The sequence below is a fragment of the Protopterus annectens genome, chromosome 16.part0 (assembly GCF_019279795.1).
Source record: "Protopterus annectens isolate FY-2018-M chromosome 16.part0, PAN1.0, whole genome shotgun sequence".
NCBI classification, from domain to species: Eukaryota; Metazoa; Chordata; order Ceratodontiformes; family Protopteridae; genus Protopterus; species Protopterus annectens.
In genome coordinates this window covers 471662910-471685186 of record NC_056750.1, presented here as the reverse complement: position 1 = coordinate 471685186, position 22277 = coordinate 471662910, and the positions used below count along the sequence as shown (strand labels likewise).

General features: G+C 39.7%; 1 protein-coding gene across 1 annotated transcript in view; it reads right to left on the bottom strand.

Annotated features, from left to right (window-relative positions):
* The window catches only part of LOC122790910 (carboxyl-terminal PDZ ligand of neuronal nitric oxide synthase protein-like), a gene marked incomplete in the record, with an annotated part of 1500930 nt that extends 1479274 nt beyond the window's left edge, over nucleotides 1–21656 (bottom strand). Inside the window, 1 exon segment of the mRNA XM_044058594.1 lies at nucleotides 20741–21656. Within this exon segment, the coding sequence (XP_043914529.1) occupies nucleotides 20741–20857 (117 nt within the window).
* Between the last annotated feature and the right edge of the window lie 621 nt (nucleotides 21657–22277).

Genomic DNA, 22277 nt, shown 5'->3' with positions numbered 1-22277 from the left:
CTGAAACACCTTATGTCATCCCATGTGCCTCTGTTACAGGAGGTTTGGGAGGTCACTCATTGGAAGTTCTAGCTTGGCTGAAGTTTTCATTTAGGTTTTTTCCGATTATTTTAATGGATATATACAATCCAAACTATGGCCAAGAAATGGACCTATTCAAGCCAAGAAATTGACATATTCAGACATAAACTGTTAATAGGTATATTACATGCAAGAATAAAAAAATAAATAAATCTGAACTGCACCCCACAGATCTCCATCAAAATTAAACAGCTTCTTCAACAAATATTCTAGCAGAGATATATGAAGGGATATATTGGTTTTACAAAAACTAAAATCACATTAGATTTATCTTGTGACATTGCTAATATATTTGTGAAATGTGCCCAACAGTCCACACAATATACCTGGTTTCATAGCACAAAAAGACCTAGGAGACATGTGTTTGATGTGTGTTCCTGACACTGAAGGTGGAAGGCATGGCCTGCTTATGTTTCTGCAGAGCTAAGGATTGCACACACTAGGTGGAACAATGAATGGTGTAATTTCTCTGGAGGAGATTGGGGAAGCCACCGCTCATGCTTTGGGGAGGGACTGAGCTTCTTGGAAGGCCACCACCTGCAGAAGTGAGGGGTGCATTTTGTAGTCGACCCATTGCACATCCCATCCCAAGTGCTTCGCATTCAAACAGAAATTAGGGCATAAAGGAAACAAAAATAACACTGCTGATGGCTGTCTAAGTGATGGCTAACCCCTCACACACATACACACTTAGAAGGATGCCATAGCCAAACACCAATTTTGGTAACTGCGCTTGATAAGTTCAGATCCACTGATTTAAATACTGCCAATTCACCCAATAAAATGGCACATCTTTGGAATGTGGGAGGAAAGGCATAAGGAAGGACTTGTAGGACTCTGGAAAGAATGCACCCAAGATCCAAACGTTGTGATGCAGAAGTATTAACCATTGCATTACCACTACAATGTTGGCATGCATCTTGTATAAACCCTGCAAGGAAATATATAAACCAGAAAAGGCTTGGTCATGGATAGTTGTAACAGACTGCACTGTAGTAGTACGTAAATCTGGTAACATTCTCTCCCAAGCCACAGATATTCCGGCAAAATCAACAAATAGTTACACAATACACTACAAAAAAGTACACCTCATCAACATTCCAGTTTCTGATGCTCTCATGCGGTCAGCCATCAACAGAAATTACTAAGCTGCTTATCTACAGGGATCTTAAAAAATCCCAGTCTTGCATTCCCCTAGTAGTTTTTAGTTCTATTTTGGGAACCAATAATCCAAAGATGGGTGGAACAAGGATGTTAGAACATTTATATGTTGACCCCATCTGTGAGAGACATAGTACTACAATGGGGGTGAATTTGCAATTTCCCATCAAATTGTTTAATTTACATCTGCATAGAGCAAGAGAAGCATTTCACTTGATGTGGCGTGGAAGAAGTGTTATTCTTTTCTCCAGCATGTTCCATTTATGTTGCAAGAGAGAGGTAGATACTTTGAGCTGGTACTGAAACTACCATTAGACTGACAAATATGTAACAGATCTGACAGGATAGACTCTGCTGAGGGTCTATACACCAGGCAGAGGTCATCTCTCAGTAGTCTGTATGATGCGGAAGAAAGGAATATATGACTGAGGAGGGCTGCGGAGTGGGTTTTGTTTTAGTGAAACAGCCAAGTTCACTCCAGCTGTCAAGTGTTTGGACAGGTTCCTTCCAAATTGCGCATTGCAATCAATGATTGGCTCGATGAGAGCAGAGTACAGTGGAACGATTACATATCTGGACATCATACCTACAGATACAAGCCATGTTATGAAAGCTGGACACCATACCAACAGATACAAGCCATGTTATGAAAGAGGACATGTAACGGATGGGAGTTGATCAAAGGAAATCTCATTGCAGACATAGGTGTGTTGTCAATGTGATAGTTACAAGAGAAGTCATGCTTGCTAAAGGACACAAATACACATTTTCTGACATTTAGTTTTAGTTCATGGTTTTGATACCATTACAGGATGTTCATGTCCTACAGGGAGCTTATGATGGCATCATGTTTACAGTCATTTGCATACATCAGTGATAATGATTTCCTTAACATTTACTCAGACCTCCAGGAAGTGAATGCCAAAGTGGAGTTATCCAAGGACTGAATGCCTGGGGTACACAACTAGTGACAGGTCTTTTCTAAGAGCTAGAGCTGCCCACCCTAATGCCCTGGGCTCTTGATTGTGAGCAAATTTGAAACCAAATGAATTACATAGGAGCGAGCATCTAGGATGCCAGTGTTTGAGATGTGTGCCGAATGTCTTTGTGAGGTCTAGATATACATACAGTGTGTACTAATCTGCCCTCACCCATTGCTTCAGTAACCTTCTCAAAGAAGTTAACCAAGTTATATAGGCAGAATCTGCCCCCGATGAATCAGAAGTGGGTAGAGTCAAGAGTTTGTAGGCTACGTATGCCCTTGTTTATTAATTCCATAAGGAGGTTTATTTCATTGGTTCCACCAAAGGGGATTATTTCATATTTGGAGTTGTATTTACTTCTGACAAGTGAAGATACCTCTATGCAGCTACTTACCACATGCACAGAATTTAGTGGTAAAAAGAAAGATTCTGCATAAGCAGTTGGGACATCAAGCTAGAAGGGTTTTTTTTTTTTTTTTTTTTTAATTTAGCCAGGTCATCACTCAAGTTTTGGTTGATTAGTTTTGGCCTAATCTCTGAATATAGAGGTCCTAGAACATGCTTCTGGCTTTAGTTTTGGCCTAATCTCTGAATATAGAGGTCCTAGAACATGCTTCTGGCTTTAGTTTTGGCCTAATCTCTGAATATAGAGGTCCTAGAACATGCTTCTGGCTTTAGTTTTGGCCTAATCTCTGAATATAGAGGTCCTAGAACATGCTTCTGGCTTCAGTATTAAAAAAGTGAATATGACTGATCTGTGATCCGATTTTACCTGGGAGGAAGTTACAACTATTGAGGGGCAAAGCTGCCCCATGCTGGTAAGGGCAAGGTCCAGGATTTTATTGCCATTTGTTGGAGTGAAGACTAACTAGTCCAGAGAGTTTGTATTAATGAAGTCCAGAAATTTCTGGGCATGCCTGTTTGACAGAGGTCCATACTGGTTAGGTAGGAAGTACAGGCTGAAGAGGATATACAGGATGCCCTGTATTTAGCTGCATAATAAGTGGTTTTATTAATATTAATTTGGATGTGAAGGAGTTCCGGGTCATTTGTTACCTTGTCTAAAGGGCCTAGAGATAAAAAGTTTACAAATATGGAGACACCACTGTCTTTGGTGCCTTCTTGTAAAGCAGTGGATCTGAATGTGTAGTAAACGATGAAACCCTGCACTGATGGAATGCTGTCACTGGTCTTGTGCTGGTATCTCCATTTTACAGGGTAAAGAGTACTTGTTGGGAGTGGAGTTTCTGTTACGATTCCTAGGGTTGAGCAGCAATACTATCTTATCCAGATTCTGTTTTGTTGAGCTGGCAGCTTCAAAAGATACACGTTGCCTATAAGTATCACTATGTCGGGTACTCAAGGATTTAGCAAATATGCAAAAGCCTCAAAGGGATAGGTAAAAACCACCCCTGGCAAACCAGTAAGAACTGTCTACCACTTTCTCCCAGGCCTATATACATTTCATCCCCTTAGAGCACTTGGTGAAGTCAATAATATTTGGTCATTTTGAGGCATCATTCTTGGGCAAGACAGAAAGTTGCTTCAAGGCCAGGCTCATACCTCATCAGGCATATTCTGAGAACTCTAATTTCTCCAAGTCTTTTGGGTTTCTAATACCATGATGGGAATGGACCCCATTCCTAAGTTAAAGTACGATGACAAAATTAGTATAGTTTCACTCTGATGTCAGCCAAAAGTGCTCTCCACAGCATCCTCAATGTGCCCAGTAAGGACTCCTCCTGCAATTCGTATGGGGTTACATGGATTGGTAATGTATCTAAATAGGATTGTAAATTTTTTTTATAAGACCTGTTGCTCCTGTTACCATTGGAACTGTCTGGGTATCTTTCATCCACAATGCTCTCATTTGTGTGTGCAGATCCTGGTATTTTATTACTTTGTCTCTCTCTATACGCAAGACACTATAGTCACTGGGTGTCTCTCTCTATACGCAAGACACTATAGTCACTGGGTGTGGGGATTTCAACGATCAATGCTACTTTTATCTTTTCCTGGACCACTACATCTGGTTTTCTAGCATCCATCTTTTGAACTGTTGGTAATGGGTGATCCCATGCAATTTAAACTTAATTTCCTATGATGCTTGTGGCTCATGTTTTTCAGCCACTTCGATACCATAGTTATTGCACATCCCCAGTGCAATAGTCTCGCCACATTATCATGCCTTTCAGTATACAGTCCTTCTGCCATTAGTGTGTCGCAACCAGCAACAACGTGCGCGATTGTTTCCAGTTCGGTTTTACAAAACTGATATTTGCCCGTTTCTCCCACATGTCCAACGGACTTTGTAAACCAGTGTGTATGTAGCCCACTATCTTGGGCTGCCAATATTAACCTTTCATTTCTTGGTTTGAATTAACCTCTCCTTTCTACTTCTGGTTTGATTTTCATTCCTGCTTGACATCGATATATTCTCCTCATATTTCAAAACTTTCACTACATTTGGATTTTGTGAGGTCAACAGATGTGTGGAGTCCCATGATTGCAGATCTATACCTGTAATCAATTTCAAGGAGGCCCATCCCTCCTTCGGAACAGGGAATACATAATATTGGTATACATTGATTTTTATAAATAATTTGGCAAGCATGAAGCATCCTTCTTATATTTAACATCTACTCTATCCAACACTTTTTGGGGCCAATCACTCCAAAACTGTACGTTAGGACAGAAAGAGGAAATTGATTTATAGCTTGGATGGCAAGGCAGAATAGCAACAGTAGTCACCCTGGCATATCCCCCTTTGAATTTTTATCCCCTGGAATAATAATCTGTCCTTTATCATGGTTTAATTGCAAAGTGGTCTGCCATTGTTTCATGGTTACTGTAATGTAGTCAAGTGTAGGGTGTATCTTATACATTACTAAGCACTCTTATCCATGAATGTGAGATACCATCAAATGCTTTTTTGTAGTCAATCCATGCCATATTCGGACCCTTTTTGCAGTTCTCCACTATAACTTTATTTAAAAAAATGATCCTTGTTCCATAGGACTTTATTGCCCTTTTGTTCTAGTTCCATAATTGAGCTTTCCTCTAAATGACTACAAACTCTGTCGGGGTCAATTCCCGTATACAGTTTATACGTCATCGGAAGGAAAGTTATTGGTGTATAATTTTAGGGTAGCTTGCAGGTTCACTCTTAAGTAAGAGCATTGTTCTGCCTGTTAGCCAGTGTGGTGTTTGTTCGGGATATATATATATCTTACTCATGGTTAAATCCTCATGCAAAGATGTTAATACTTTTTAACCAAAAGTTAGGTACTGCATCTGGGCCTGGGGTTTTCCAGTTAGAGGCTTTTCTCACTTTGTTTCAATCTCTCTGGCTGTTACTTCAACCCATATCATTCATATCCTGTCTTATTCTTTCTTTTACTTCTATCCATTTAGCATCTTTGTTATATTCCGCAGGATCTTCATAGATACTTCTCAAAAATAAATCCACTTCCTCTTTTTTGTGGTCTTTCAGTTCCTTTTACTTTGTATCCCAGTTCTCTATAAAACTCATCAGTAAATTGCTTATTTTGTACTTTTCCCTTATATTTATCTGTATATTTTAAGTTTTTCTGCTGATGCTGAAATTTTTAGTTTATTTGTGAATGTGCATGTTAGATCCTGCTCTGTTTGAATACTGTGTGTTGCTTTAATCACATCTACATTTCTTAGTATTTTTGTTAATCTATTCCCTCTTCTATAATCTTCTAACAGTGACACTTCTGGTCTTAATTGCTTTATACTTTTCTCAATTTGATACTGCCATGATGGTATTCTATTTCTCCCCTTCCTTTCTCTCACTACCCTGTGATCTTGTGGTAGAACTTTATGAGTTATTAATTTAGCAGCACAGTAATATATCTTGTTTACTTGTTACATCACATGGATCTCTATGGACAGTCCTAATTACTGCATTAATTTGGTTTATCAGACTGCTTACTTTTTGGGTTTTATTCACCTTCTGCAGTCTATTTCTCTCATTGATCTTAATACATCTATCCATGTCCATTAAATCAAGCAACTCTTCTCAGCTCATTTTCTTCCAAACTGAGGGCACATCCCTTGTTTTCCATTTCCTGCGGGCATTCTATAGAAATCTTCCTGTGGCTCATTCTCTTCAATTTCATCCTGTGTCATCTGTTGCTCTGTCATATGGAAACTCACGGTCCTAATCACTCCTCAACATTGACTGCATCAGTGATTCCTGTTCTTTTCCTTGCTGTCTAGCTTCAAGTGAATGTTTATACTGGTTTGTTGTGGAACGCTCCAAAATATCTTGATCTGGCACCTGACCAATTGCTTCCTGTTCCACTGGTTTCCCCTTAATTTGGATATCCATTGCTCTATTTTGTTGTGGTACTTTCAGCATTTGATTTTCTACATTAAATCCTTCTCTTTGTAACTGCTCCATAATCTCAATTTCTCTTTCTTTGACTTCTCCGTTAATAATCTATTTTTCCTCTTGGTCTTCTTATTTTTTGGATTGTAAAGTTTTCCACATCTGCATTCCTTTGCCTGTATTTCTCTTCAAATATCTTTGGCGCTGCTCTTTTTGTATTAATTAATTTTGCTCTCTCCTTAGCATAAATATTACACCATATTAATTCTCTTTTCCTTTGCCCTGTCCATATTCCTTCTTCACATGTCTCCTAATCTCCTTGCTTTTCCTTATTCTGGGGACTCACTCCATCATGCTGTGATGTAGTCTGTTTTAGATCTTCTTCATTAAATCCTTCACTTCGCAGGCACTTCAACTTCTATTTATTTAACTTCTACTTTACTAATCTTCTTTTCCACATTGCATCTTTGTAATATTAATTTTTTTTATTGTGAAATTTTCCATATCCGGATGCCTTTGCCTATTTCTCTTCAAATGTCTTTGAGACTGCCTCCTCTATATTAACTTGGTTTCTCCTTTACATAAATATTGCACCATATTAAATCTCTTCCCCATGTCCATATTTCTTTTTTATATTTTTCAAATCTCTCTAGATTTTGTTGTTTATATTTTCGCACTTACTCAGATGCTTCTTTTTCCAAACAAATCAAAGTTTCTTGATCTATATACTTTTTTTCAAAAATCTGTTGCATTAATGAATACAAATTTTTATTTGAAGCTTCTGGCAGTTTTTCCTAAGGAAGCATTTTTCTTTCCTCTAATTTTTCAATCATTTTGTATATCTTGCGTCTGGAAATTCTGGGCTTTTTACATAATAGTAGCAATACATAATTTCTTTCTTATCCTCAGTAGTCCACTATCATCTTTATGGTTCTTCTCTGGCCAATCATTTTTTCTGGACTGCTACTTCCTTCTACAACAAGGGGGCCATCCTCCCCTTGGGCCTGGCCCAACTGTAGGAATGTTTCCATATTTTGAGGATTCCGCACTGTCGTTTTTTCCAGTCCTGGCACCAGTGCACCTACCAGGACTGGGCACTTTTTTTTATCCTGGGTCTTGTGCACCCAGCTATCTTTTTTTTTTTGACTTGCTTCTGTCCATGATATAGGCTATACATCAGTTGTCACCTTGGTGAGATTTTGTGAAAAAACAGATCCACCTCGCGAATGTCCTCACCAAGATTTGAGGATGAATTCAATTTCAGCACTACTACTCTACTTTGCTTGCTGACTTTTCATCTCTCCTTTAGGATCCCATTTTGTCTTTTTATATAGTCCAAAAAGTATATTTTATGTCATTTATACCCATGCACGTTATTACTGTGTCATGTGTGCTTATGGTGCATGTGTAATGTGATGAATACTAGTTAAATGACAGTGATCCTCTCCCCCTTGCACAGTGTGGTTCAGGGTGCATCAGTGTGTCTCACTACAGTCTCACTTATGACTAATATATTGGATTATGCAGAGGTTTGCAATATAAACTTCTTTAAAAGGGGCAGTGTGACACTTAAATGTACGTTTCTTGGTGGGCGCTGCCTGTTTTTGCACATTTGTGAGATTCTGGAGGGTGCTTGCTTCTTCAGTTACATTTAGGAGGCCTTTGTGGTTTAGGTAGGCCACACCCACTTCTAACAAAACTAGCTTCAGCTCTGTGTCTTGGAAAACTACTGGATTCTGTGAATGCTGCTTCTCTGCAATGGATAAATTTATATTACATGCACTGATGCAAAAAAACAGTATACAAGGCCTAAACAACATGTCCTACATGAACCAACTCAAAGTCCTGTCACTATACTCAGTATCTTACAGACTAAGAGGTGACTTGTGTCTGGGATACAAGGCATCTTCCAACCCAGTACTGATGGATTTACTACACATCAGCAATCCAAATGGCATCAAAAATACTTGGTCTAGGGATCTAAACCTCTTCTGCAACATTAGCAGAACAGTTGTATCTTGCATAGGATACCTATGCTCTGAAACAAAATCTGCATCCATATAAAACAAAGTTAACCCTGGTCTATATTAGAGTGCAACTTGGATCTATGGGTGGGGAAATAGTAGTACCAGAGGCAGTTCTGGGGTAAATTTTTTAAGTGACAGAAGCAGCTCCCAAGTGCTTTAACTCATGCATGGGTCTCCTTACATGATGCTTAAAAAGGCTTTGTTTATGGTTCTGAAGAAGTCCTATTACCTGTGGATGAACGCGCTCAGTGTGTCATTGTAAATAAAGTCTTTTTGCGGCACTCGACTCTGAAGGCCTCTTCCTTTTCTTTTTTATTACTGGTTGGCGCTTGTGATTTTACTAAGCTTAAAATGGCCTGCAAGGGCAACTAGTCTAGTACTTGCCTACGAACCTTCTCCAGTTCATCACTAGATACACATCAATTGATTGCTTATGTTAGTCTGTTCTATAAAACTGGTCCCAAAGGTCATATTCATCTGCCTACTAAGCACAGCTACCACCTGGCATCGTGGAAAAGACTGCTACTAGACTGTTATATTCTCTTTCTCTCATGGTTACCATCTTAAAATTGCCTTTAGCAAGGGATTTCCAGCTAGCTGTCTATTGTCAGAAGGCTTTAGTTTTCTGCACTGCTATAAATGTTGCATGGGTTAGCAACGCTCTGTACAGTAGCAGAGACCTAGAAAGCAATTTTTCTCTGTAGAACAGCCCATAAAACTGCAACCTGTAAAGCAGCAATATAGTGCAAATATCCAGTGTGCCAACAAGCTTACTGCATCTAGTTGGGTGTCTAGGAGCAACATCTACAAATTTAGGAGAATTCAGCATCAAGTAAGCACCGTTAATAGCCTTCTAACCACAATACACCAACCCCCTGTAGCTCACAAATCAAAGGACTGAGACAGCAAGGATTTGCCATTTCCTAACTTCTCTGTAACCAGCTTGGTAGATATGAACATCTTGAGAATGTAGCAATTGTCTCATGTTTACCAACAACCACTTAATCCTTAAAAGAATCAGACCATATGCGAGGTGTACTTGCACAAGGACACTGGAGAATAACCTCAGTCGACATCAGGTTGTCAAAAATCCACATGCACGCTGAGACACCTAATCTTCCTAAACAAAGATTAACTGACCATCACCTAGCTGTCAAAGCTGCACCTCAACAAGCACAAAGCCACACAGAAAAACACCACCTAACACCACATATGCTGTCACTTTCAGTGGACCCACAAACACTAAGCCCCTAAAGCAAGCAAACAATCATAGTCCATGCAGTTGTAAATAACCTGAGATGTACCTCAATGGAATACATGTAAAGAGACATTACAGAGCTCTCAGACTAGTGTTTCAGGCTAAGAAAAGAAAAAAAACTCTCTCATAACTACTAAAGGAGAGACGGAACAAAAGGTACACAAGTCTGGTAAAATGCCGAACTCTCCACCACAACAGGAAACAAACTCTAATGATAATGAATAAAAATCACTCACTGAATGTAATCCACAGAAATCCAGGATTACAATCAGTGAGTGATTTTATTCATTATCATTAAAGAGTTTATAAGTTTCCTGTTGTGGTGGAGAGTTCGGCATTTTACCAAACATGTGTCTCAGGTTGGTAGAAACCTGGCACTGAGCAGCATATTACCAACACAGAGGAGGAGGGTACCACAATATAAGCAAAAAATGATAGATTTCAACAACTGGCAGTCTTTCTTATGTTATTCCGAGGTCCGATATTTGTCAGTTTGGGAGGATATGGTCAACAGACCACATTGCTTTGCCAGGGAGAGTCTGTACCTTTCCCCTCCAGGCTTTCGAATACTGGCTAAATCTTTATACACCTCCCACATGACTTTAAGGCAAAGCCAAATTGACAAACTTCTTGACATAGCAAAATTAACTCAAAAGAACCTTAAAAGGTATTCCTGTTCAATGCCCAGAGACTAAAAAAAATAAACTCAGTCCAAGCCCTCCTTGCACTCAAGTATATAGATATCTGTGCATTTAGAGACATTGTTTAAAGCAGCAGAGAGTATGCCAGCAGTGCAATGGTTCAATGCCTTGCACACTTTTAGACAGGTAGGTGCACAGATGAGGGCTAACGGTGGAGATGTCAGTATACATCAATAACAGGCATACCTCTAGGGTGGTCAAACAGAATGATGTGCTGGAGTTCCTCCATATATAGTATCAGATTCTGTCTGTGACAGTCCATATCTTAGCCAGATATAGGTTGCCCTCCATGTCCCAAAATGCTCACAATGCATACTTGGACCTACTAGAAACATTTACCATCTAACCCAACACCTTACTCATGGGAAACCAATTACCCCTCTGTAAAGTGGGAATCCTATACAGCCTCACATCTTCAGACATCAAGCTCATGGACTTTTTAAATACAAAACACCCTGTCCAAATAATAAATGCACCCACTAGAAGCTCAAACATATTGGACCTAGTACTCACAATATGGGAGAACACTGCACCCCTCATCCCATGTCTCATCCTTCCTGGTAAAGTCTGAACATAAAGCTGGCTCCTTTGAAATTAAAGGAAAATCTGTAATCCCTTTAAAACCAGTAAGTTAGGAACTATTCCAAGGCAAATTACCAGTTATTAACGGATGATTTGTCAAAATTCAGTGCCCCTTCAAACCCTGACAACACACCAGCCTATATCAAACTGCTCTCGGAAACTGTACAACCATGTCAATGGATGCACAGAGGCTGCTGTACCAATCAGAAGCACGCCCAGGACTAGCCCTAGAAATAAACCACCCTGTCGGCGTCCCAAAATTAAATAGGATATACAACAAAAGGGAAACATTATGGCAAAAAAAAAAAATCAGAAAGGATAATTCCCATAAAGATATAAACTTTCACAAAGTAAATAGGGAACTAAGAGGGCTAATTAGATCAAGCAAAGCCAACACAGAGGTTGAGATATCCTCCCATGTGAAAGGGCTATAATGCCTTCTACAGCTGTGTTAGAAACCTCAAGGGCAGCACAACAGGAATGTGCAGAATTGGTGGCTAGTAAAGCAACATTTACACAACTTGGCAATATAGCAAACTTGCTACTGAATAAAACTCAGTTCCAACTTCACCCCCAAATGCCCTCAAACATAACCCCTCCAACTATAAACAAGGGAGCATAGACTGGCTGCACTCACTAACGGCAAGAACATGGCCTCAATAGACCCCAACATCATCTCAGGTCTCCTGAATAATCTAAAATATGACTTATCAGGACCCCTAAAGTCAATATTTAACTATAGTCTTAAAATAGGCTTTGTGCTACAATGAATGGAGGACTGTGATGGTCATCTCATTCATAAGTGGGACCTTCAACAAACCCTGGAAACTACAGACCCATTAGTCTGGCTAGTCTCATTTGTAATGCCATGGAAAGAATCAACAAGCGAATAGGAGACCACCAGATACTAGAGGCATCCTAGTTTGGCTTTGTCAAATGAATTCATGCCTACTGAATCTGGTGGACTTCTTTGAAAAGGTCAGTAAGACATTGGAGGAGAAACCAGTGTATACTGCCTACCTACACATGGCTATGGCATTTAATACAATACTCCACTAGAGCATTGTCAAACTTACAGAACCAGGTATAAACCCCTTTATGACATAATGGCTAGCTAGCTGGCTCACTGATAAGACTCAGGAGGATCACCTCCACAAAGAGGCCAACCACCAGTGGAGTCCCTTCAGAGCCCTGTACTAGGCCTACTCCTCTTTGGCATCTACTTCTTGGATGTCACAGACAATGTCGAAGGCCTCTGGCTAACCAAGTTGGCAGATGATCGCAAACTGGGAACAGTCATCGAACCCCCACCCCCAGATGAGAACACCCTTCAGGAAGGTTTAATACAGACAAACATTTGGTGCCAAAGCTAAGGCTTAAAAAGCAGTACCAAGAAATACATTATAGTACCTTTTGGGAAGTCTCACACCTCAGTAACCAAGTCACCAATAAATGATTCACTAGTCAGGGATCTAGGAACTCATGTAGATAGTAGCCTACCCTTCTACTAACATGTGGTCCAAGGTATTTAAAAAAATCCTTCTATGTTGTCCAACTTATAAGCAAGGGCATGGCATCTAGGTCCAGAGAGGTCATCATACCACTGTACTCAGCATTCTGAGCCTGCAAGTTAAGATCAAATCAAATTAATGTGTCTGATAATTCTTGCCCAAGGACAGTTTACTATGTTTAGATCGGGGTTTGTGTTAGGCCAACAATGCCTTTTTCCAAGTGTTCTTTCTGGACATCTGCTGTAACGTCAATTATGAACTTGTACAAAGACAAAACAAAAAATAATTCAGGCAAAAAGAAATAAAAAATACAAAGAATCCATAAATAAAACCTCACTGTCCTTCTCCTTAATAAAGTACGCATACCATGTAAAAACCTTACTAAAATGTACAGATAATCAGCATGTATAAAATTTCTAAGTACTGTACCTGCACAATGGCATACGTTCATTGGTTATGTCCTTTTAATACACAAGACAGAAGATAAAAGATCAACTAGAAAGATAAGATGGAAACCCTGCAATGGAGTTACCAAACGGATAATACTGAAGGCAAAGTGTCTGTAACCCAGGCACTGGCACTGGAAGCACTACAACGGAATACTGTAGCAACATTCTCATGCTTAACTGGTTAATCGATTGATACTTTGGTAGGATAATGTCTGTATACGTCACTCGATTTAACTATGTTAAAGAGAATATACACAGTAAAATATAAAGATTATCGTTCTCTCACAACTGTCGCACTTCCTTCCATGTACTGCAGTGGACAATAAGCTGCTTTACGTCTTCTATTTACATTAGTGTCCCCACTCTAGTGGTGGGCTATTTAGGAGAAAAAGATCACAGCAGTATAGCCAACAGAATTACACATGCTGTTCTGCACAAGGGGATTTCCTGTACGGTCTAACTGAGAAGAGCTACTTAAAATCATGTGCATCACTGCATGCAGCAACGCCTTCTAAAAACCTAACAGCAGTGTGCCATGTGATCATGGCACTGTCCTCATCACCACACAGAGGTGTGGCAGATTACAAACAGAAACCAAACCCCCCCTCCCAGAGCAGACAACCTAACAAAGCCACTTCTACCCAGCCCCCCTGCCTGGCTTCAATGCCAAGGCTTCTATTCAAAACTCTGGCTGCCTGGGTTACAGTCGCAGCTCTATCCTTCCACTGCATGAAGCCAGGGATAAAGATTTAACCAAGATGAAACCTTACAATGCAAAGCTTGTGCTGTCAATAGCAGTTGGGGTGTTTTCAGGTATACACCATTTAGTAAACAACTGTGTTGCAGTCCTAAATTTTATTTGAAAGAGGGAAAACCTAGAATTTTACCGAGGTCATGTTGGATCAGTAAAATTATGTTTCATTACTGTTATTGTTCAAGTTTAAACCGCATGCAAGACTCCAGTGCCTGTATATATATATTTTTAATAAGCAACAAAGATTGCAATAAAATAAGGTTGACTAAAGATAAAAAAAAAAAAAGCTATTCAGGAAAGTAGTTTCATAGGAGACTAAAAGACAGTACAATGCTGGTTGTCTGCAATACAATAATTTGTCTCCACAAAGTAAACTGCTAGACTGTACCACACTGATACCAATACCTCAAAAAAGGAGTAAGAGCCAAGATACTCATTTGTAAAAGTCCATTCTAAATTTGGGCAATTCCCTCCTGTAGAAAATATCTGAAGGTTAAACAAAACAAGGAGAGAGTCACTGAAAATCCTTCCCAGGATATGAGGAAACAAAATTTCAAACAAACAGATCCTAGGAGGATCACTAGACTCATACAAGTACAAGTCTAGTCTGGACTGTAAAATCTTATTTCATTAAGGCCCTACCATTTTGGACAAATCAACAAGATGTTACCCATAACCAGAAATAAAATAGGCTTGCTTCAGAGATTTTTTTTTTTAACCACAACTGCAAATCTACATTCCAAATTGAAAGTAAGGCAGGGACTACTACAATGTCTTGTTTTACTAAAACACAGACACAGGTGTTTCACTGTTCTACACTGTTGTACAGTTACTAGGGTTTCATAGCCGATACACTTGCATAACATTCAGACGTGCATCTTTTCTACTGAGCTACTGGCCTGTCTCCCTAGTCACGTCCCACTACCAATGAACACAATGTCCACAGCCTTGCACAATTCAGTTCTATCTGGACATGAAGGTCAGTGTGGTCTCCGTTTAATATCAGTATAATAATAATTTTAGAAAGAGGTGAAGAAATAACACCCATCTTTCTCATTTTTTTGAAAATAAGTGCGACAAACCTACAAACTTTGGTAATAAATAAAATGCTGCAGTGCTTGATATAGCGGGCCTGTGCTTATTCTTTGGGTATACTAGTAGAAAGTTGACAATTCGGCAGTTTTCAGGTTATCAGTACAAACTTCTCTTTATCAACAAGAAACACAGCTGCAATTCTGAAATGATAGTCAACTATCAAATTAATTACATGAACCTGTCTTCAGTATCACACTGTAAAAATTCATAAAAAATGTAAGTATAACAATGAAAATGCAGCAAATGTCATGGTTTCAAGAGCTTCTAAAAGTAAAACCTTTACCAAACCAGAAGCATCCATTAAGAATTCTATATACATCCCCGACCTTCAGCGTTTCCGATTCACATGGTTTAACCTGCATTTAAAATTTACTTGGATGTACTGCTGAACACTAAAAGCACGCCAGTTATGTGTTCTGTTAAATGTGAAAGCAGAGTACATAAACCCCCATTCATTCCATATTACGATACCTTGGTAAAATTTAGAATAGTAAATCGACAAAACGAAGCAGCTTTTCAGGCAAAACAAAGCTCTGTGCAGGACAAGCTTTAGAATAGAATACAAATGATTGCTAACTGATTTAATTTTAGGAATCAAAAACTAGAATAAAAAGATGCTAACTGAATAAAGATGCCATCATGTAGATGCATAGACCTTTTTCTCTTACACATACAAATGAGACAGAAAAAAATCTCCCTTTATCATATTTGATACAAAGTGCATTCACAAGGAATGCATGATAATGCACAAACCGGATATGGAATAAAAGGTTTGTCTTTGGGCGTATTCACCAAATTATACCTTATATTTACATTGAAATAAATATGCAGTAACTACAGAGGGATAAAACTGATTAGTCACAGCTTGAAGTTATGGGAAAGAGTAGTGGAAGCAAGGTTAAGAAGGGAGGTGATGATTAGTGATCAGCAGTATGGTTTCATGCCAGGAAAAAGCACTACAGATGCAATGTTTGCTCTGAGAGTGTTGATGGAGAAATACAGAGAAGGTCAGAAGGAGTTGCATTGTGTCTTTGTAGACTTGGAGAAAGCATATGACAGGGTGCCGAGAGAAGAGTTGTGGTACTGTATGAGGAAGTCAGGAGTGGCAGAGAAGTACGTAAGAGTGGTACAGGATATGTACGAGGGTAGTGTGACAGTGGTGAGGACTGCAGTGGGAGTGACAGATCCGTTTAAGGTGGAGGTGGGATTACATCAAGGATCAGCTCCGAGTCCTTTCTTATTTGCAGTGGTGATGGACAGGTTGACAGATGAGATCAGATAGGAGGCCCCGTGGACTATGATGTTTGCAGATGACATTGTGATCTGTAGTGAGAGTAGGAATCAGGTTGAGGAGACTCTGGAGAGGTGGAGATATGCTGTAGAGAGCAGAGGAATGAGGGTCAGCAGGGCTAAGACAGAATATATGTGTCTAAATGAGAGGGAGGGTAGAGGAATGGTGAGGATGCAGGGAGTGGAGTTGCTAAAGGTGGACGAGTTTAAGTACTTGGGATCAACAGTTCAGAGTAATGGTGAATGTGGAAGGGAGGTGAAGAAGAGAGTACAGGCAGGGTGGAATGGGTGGAGAAGAGTGTCAGGAGTGATTTGTGACAGACGGGTATCAGTAAGAGTGAAAGGGAAGGTCTACAAGAGTGTAGTGAGACCAGCTATGTTATATGGGTTGGAGACAGTGGCATTGACAAAAAGGCAGGAGTCAGAGCTGGATGTGGCAGAGTTAAAGATGTTAAGATTTGCAATCGGTGTGACTAGGATGGATAGGATTAGGAATCTGTATATTAGAGGGTCAGCTCATGTTGGACAGTTTGGAGACAAAGCAAGAGAGACGAGATTGCGTTGGTTTGGACATGTGCTGAGGAGGGATGATGGGTATATTGGGAAAAAGATGCTAAGGATGGAGCTGCCAGGTAAGAGGAATAGAGGAAGGCCTAAGATAAGGTTTATGGACGTGGTGAGAGAGGACATGAAGGCGGTTGGTGTGACAGAGCAAGATGCAGAGGATAGGAAGAAATGGAAAGAGATGATCCGCTGTGGCGACCCCTAACGGGAAAAGCCGAAAGAGAATGATGATGATGATGATTTACATTGAAATAAATCACCTTGTCTACTACTTTCCCTGCCTTTCTTGGTTGGGCAAGGAAAATATGTACAGATGAAAGAGCTGTAGTGAGGTATAAACAGCTGAGAGGGGTTATTCGCCAATGAAGGATGGTTAGAAAACTGAAGCAATGCCAACATGTACTTCAGTATAGTTAAAATTGAATTACAAAAAATATATATATATATATATATATATATATATATATATATATATATATATATATATATGTATTTTAAAAGTTTTGGTAGTTGGAAAGGAAAATCTTCCACCCTCTGTACTACTCACATAGGAGCATTCATAATGCAAATTATACGCAACTGTCGAGACTGTCTCAGGTATTAGCCAATTTCAGGCCCTCTGCCATAGATGTCTGCATGCTGCATCTCAGCACTTCCATCATGTGCCCCATCATACATCTACTGCAAGAGATATCATGCCTCTTTATATGTGTGCCTCTATTACCTACATCCAAACATTCCATAACATTACCCTAATCATGTGGGATCATTTGCTCAGCCACCTGAATACCCCACATTTTAAAATATCAACCTTTAAACATTTTAATGACCATGATAGAATACATACTCCCCACACAGTCACACTGGAAAAGTTTGCAAATATAAATTCATCCTTGGCAGCTATGTCTCATGGTTCATCTCCCAAGCCTCTGCTTACACTTTATCAGGAGAACCAGAACTTGTCAGAGATTTAGGATGCATGGCTAGGCTTAAAAAGGTCTTGTGGTCATTATCTTAGAAAACACATAGCAACCTATAAGCATGTACACATGGAGTACAAAATGCTCCTTCCAATAAAAACTGATCATGTCGCACATTTTACCTTACAAAATCAGAACAAATGTTTACCATAACCATCAATTCACAAAACATTTGTTAACATTCTACATTTGAGACATACTGCTCCTAAGTGTGCAAAGGTACAGAAAAAAAATACATTCACTATACTACTGCAAAATTTGATCCAATCTTCCAGTAGGTCACTTGCATTCTACAGCTACTTAAGGCAGCTTTCACAGCCTCGTACGTTTCCATAAAGGATTGTTATCAGGTGGATTTCTTTCTACTGCTCATGTACCTCTGAGTTTCTGAAGAAATGAAGAGGTGAACTGCTCATGTACCTCTGAGTTTCTGAAGAAATGAAGAGGTGAACTGCACCACTGCAGGTTAAGATGGCTGTGAAGGAAAACCATTCTCATTCTTTCTTTGCTTGATCTGTTTTCATTCTTTCTTTGCTTGATCTGTTTTCTGCTTTCCAGTGTACACTTCGCACTGCTGGTATCAAGTCAAGCCATGCCCAATGTACACATGTACCAATTATAAAGCCAGAAACAGAAATGCATCTTTTCCAAAAAGTGCTAACAATTAATTACCTCTACAGCAGCAGTGAAAAAAGCACAGTAACAGACGAAAGCATGATATAACCAAGGCTCTTATTCCTCACTACTGAATTTGTCAGCCCGACACTCAAAAAAACAAATGCTGACATCCCCTCGACACCTTAATTACCCTAAATTTATTACTACCTGTGTGTTAGCTGGCTAGATATGGATAGGTTCACTGTACGCCAAGATCAAATGTAAAATCCAAAATGCAACCAGACATACAAAATATAATCTGAAATGATGTGTGTATATTTTATATATATATATATATATATATATATATATATATATATATATATCTATATATATATATATATATATATATATATATATATATATATTACACACACAGAGAGACTTGTACAACTGGCCACTGCACTTCCATGGGTGTTCCTTGACTGTGGATACTGTACACACTTTGTTCCACTTTTATTAACCGCACGCAGTATGTGGTTTCTAAAAGGAGATGAACTGAAAACCTCTTATTTCACAGTACTAACAGTGAAAAGTCTAAGCAGGTGGGTCACACAATCGATCTAATAAAAGGTCATCGGGTCTAGACCTAAAATGTAGAGATGACGAGCTCCTGTATGCACGTAGTTCAAAGTGTGCTTAAACAAGTCTAACTTCATGAACATCGACGATCTAGAAGGAGCGAGACTCAGTTTTTGACCACAGGTAACGGTGCTGTATTAACTCCTTGCGACAAAGTCATATTCTAGCTCACCCCTAGACAAAATAAACAGTTAAGGAAAGTGATTAAACCCCTATACGAAGCACAAACTGAACGGAAAAGACGAATCCTTTAACCACGTCATTTAAATTAACTTGGTAATGGTGAGATAAATGGTCCAAAGTTCGTTTGCAGCTGCAGCCTAGCCAAGAAGCACTAACAACTTCAAGACAACAACATTTACAGATTATCTTATGGATACATTTTATACTAATATTTGCGTTCAGGCTACATTGTAACCATTGTAGAACGGTTACGCATTTACATGTTTACACAAACATTTTGTGCAAGGATACTACTAACATAGCACGGTTTTGTATTGCTAACTCGGGGAATAAACACTGCCAACAGTTTTGTTTGAAATTCACACGGGAAAGCCACGAGTATTCATGTAGTCCAGTCAGTGGTACCAAGGGGTACAATGTGCACCCACTTCATGACCTTACCCTGCTTAAATCTTACAAGGACCACGGCTGATATTTAGAAGGTAAATGTTTCATCACATTTAACTAAACCTCTCAATTACCCCGATATTCACTCAAATTTTAGCTCTGTCATCCTTAACCCCCCTAAAGTGGTCACTTGGAGAAAAGATTGCGAATTGTACTGAATAAATAGAGTCATAGACTTATTTTACCTCAGAAAATGTACATTAATTCATATCATCTTATTCTGGCAGTGTCTGAAGTTAATGGTACCAGTTCCAGTATTAAAGTGCCCCTGATTACTTCTGGATCTGTCCCTGACTCTGCTAAGGCTAGCCCCGATTCAGATTAGAGTTTAACATTGCAGAGAACCTGATCATGTGGAATTGAAGTAATTTGGTCCAACACGTGTACTATTAACAATTATTTTTCCCTTTGGACAAGCATGATTTTATCGCATTGGCACCTTCAGTCGCTGCTTTAAGATTGTGCCCCAATAATTTGGTACCTGAAAGAGTAGTAACACTACTCGGTCTCTTCCTAGAGAAGAAACGTCTCATTTTAAACTAAATCCCACGAGGTGTCTTCCCAGATAATGAAATTCAGGGCGCCAATTAAGTCTATAATCGGCTCATTCAAAGAGTACGAGCCATAATGGTGTAATCAGGCAGAAACCTCATTCACAATGTTCAAATCCAACCGCTGACACATGCTGCCCGCAAGTGGATGACAAGAGACAGGACGGCATTAATATGGCCGGGGAAGTGCTGCTATGGACCCCAGCGTGGTAAACAGCAGCAGTCTGTTATTTTCAGCGACCACCCCTCCCAACAACTAAGCACACACCTTCTTACTATAAATATTAGGAAGGGGTTATAAAAGCACGTGGAGAAACACTTAGATATGCATTAACTCCGTAGGGTCCACAGTACTGGTCGAAAGCTTTGCAGGTGTTCAGTTTCCCGTTTTAAATTTGAAATCCGTGAGGGAGGGGTGTCATTCAAAACGCATCACTTACTCAGCGTGGAGGATGAAGTTGATTTAGGGGCATAATTACAGGCTGAAAATACCACATCACTTCACAGACATACTCTCCGTCTCGTACCTTTGCCTGGAAATGTATTCCGTGCTGAAAAGCGTCTTCATTGTGCAACGGCACCCGGGAGTCGCAGCCATCGTCCACCAAGTTGTACCTGTTCCTCACGGGCATTTTTAGTTGCATTCGTTGGCAAGCTGCAAGGCGGCACAATTACAGTGAAAAGAAGAAATCAGAAGCAAGGGAAAAGCTACCAGCTCGTTTGTTGAGCTCCAAGTTGCATTTCCTCAGTCTCGATGTGTGAGCGCTGTGAATACTAAATTTCGGCGCACTTGGCCATCCGTTGGGTCCCTCTCTGTGAGGAACAAGTGCCAGAGCTGCATGCAGCAGTGCAACAATAGATGCCCACCCCGTCAGCTCTCCCTGCACAGTTCCGGCCGTCACGCTACTGCCCTTTACACAGCTGCTACCCAAGCAACGAGGACGACCCAGTGCTGCTGTCAGACCACCGACTTGTACCGCTGCAGCTGCCCTCTACATGAGGCGCAGATGTCCGTGCAGCGTGAGATTCCTTCCAAGCGATGTCCTTTCCTTTACCAATGCCACTGTCTGTTTTGAATGTGATCTCCTAGCTCATTAGTGGAGTCTCCCAGGCACTGCCCTTCCCGATTGGAGCAAAGTTACGTCACATGATCGAAACCAACAACCAGCCAAGAGGTGAACAAAATGTAACCAGTCCGGGTCTGAGCTTTCAGAATTCTAGGGCAATTCACCAAAGCCAATTTTCAGAGTGTACAAGACTTTCGGTCCAAAGTTCGACTCCCTTCGTAGCATTTCATTTGTGATTGCATCGGCAAATAATTTCTTTTTCAGTCTATTATTAAACTGAACTTACAGCACGGAGGAGCTGTACCGCTCCGCCGAGTCTACTAAAATTGCAACAAATTAAAGTAGCGTAATATCAGTGGAAATTCATGGATGCAGAGACTCCATTGCACCATCACGTATTACCCCCCCCCCCAAAAAAAAAACAGATACCCATTATTTTGCAAAAGGGGCGGGAACACATTGACGCACAAGAATAACTAGTTTAAAACGCAATTAAAACTTTCTATTTAAAATTGTAATGTTTTTAGATATATTTAAACTTTTGCGTTTTAAATTCCGAATTAAGGGACTCTGAGTGTTGCAAACATCAGTTAATTTCCCCAAGAGTAACTAAACTGAACATTTTAAAATGCGCAAACATAGTGCACGCTACATTACATTTAACTTAGAACCCGAGCATCTGTAGAATCTAGTTCTCAGCGGCTCCCAGAAGTAACCCCAGTGGTGAACATATGTGAGCTACACAATTTCACCTGTCCTCTTTAATATTTAAATTGTCCTGTTTGCTTTCTTTTTATGAATATTTGAAGTGATATTGACATTTCAATAGACTTTGAGAGTTTCAGCAATGAATTATTTACAGCAGAACAAGGAAACAACTTTAAAGGAGATTAGAGTACAGGTCTTACTATATCTTTCAACTTGATACATTTTACATTTGTTAACATCCTGTCCTATGCTGTGGGGCCATTACCTACTATAAAATCAAGGTTTATTG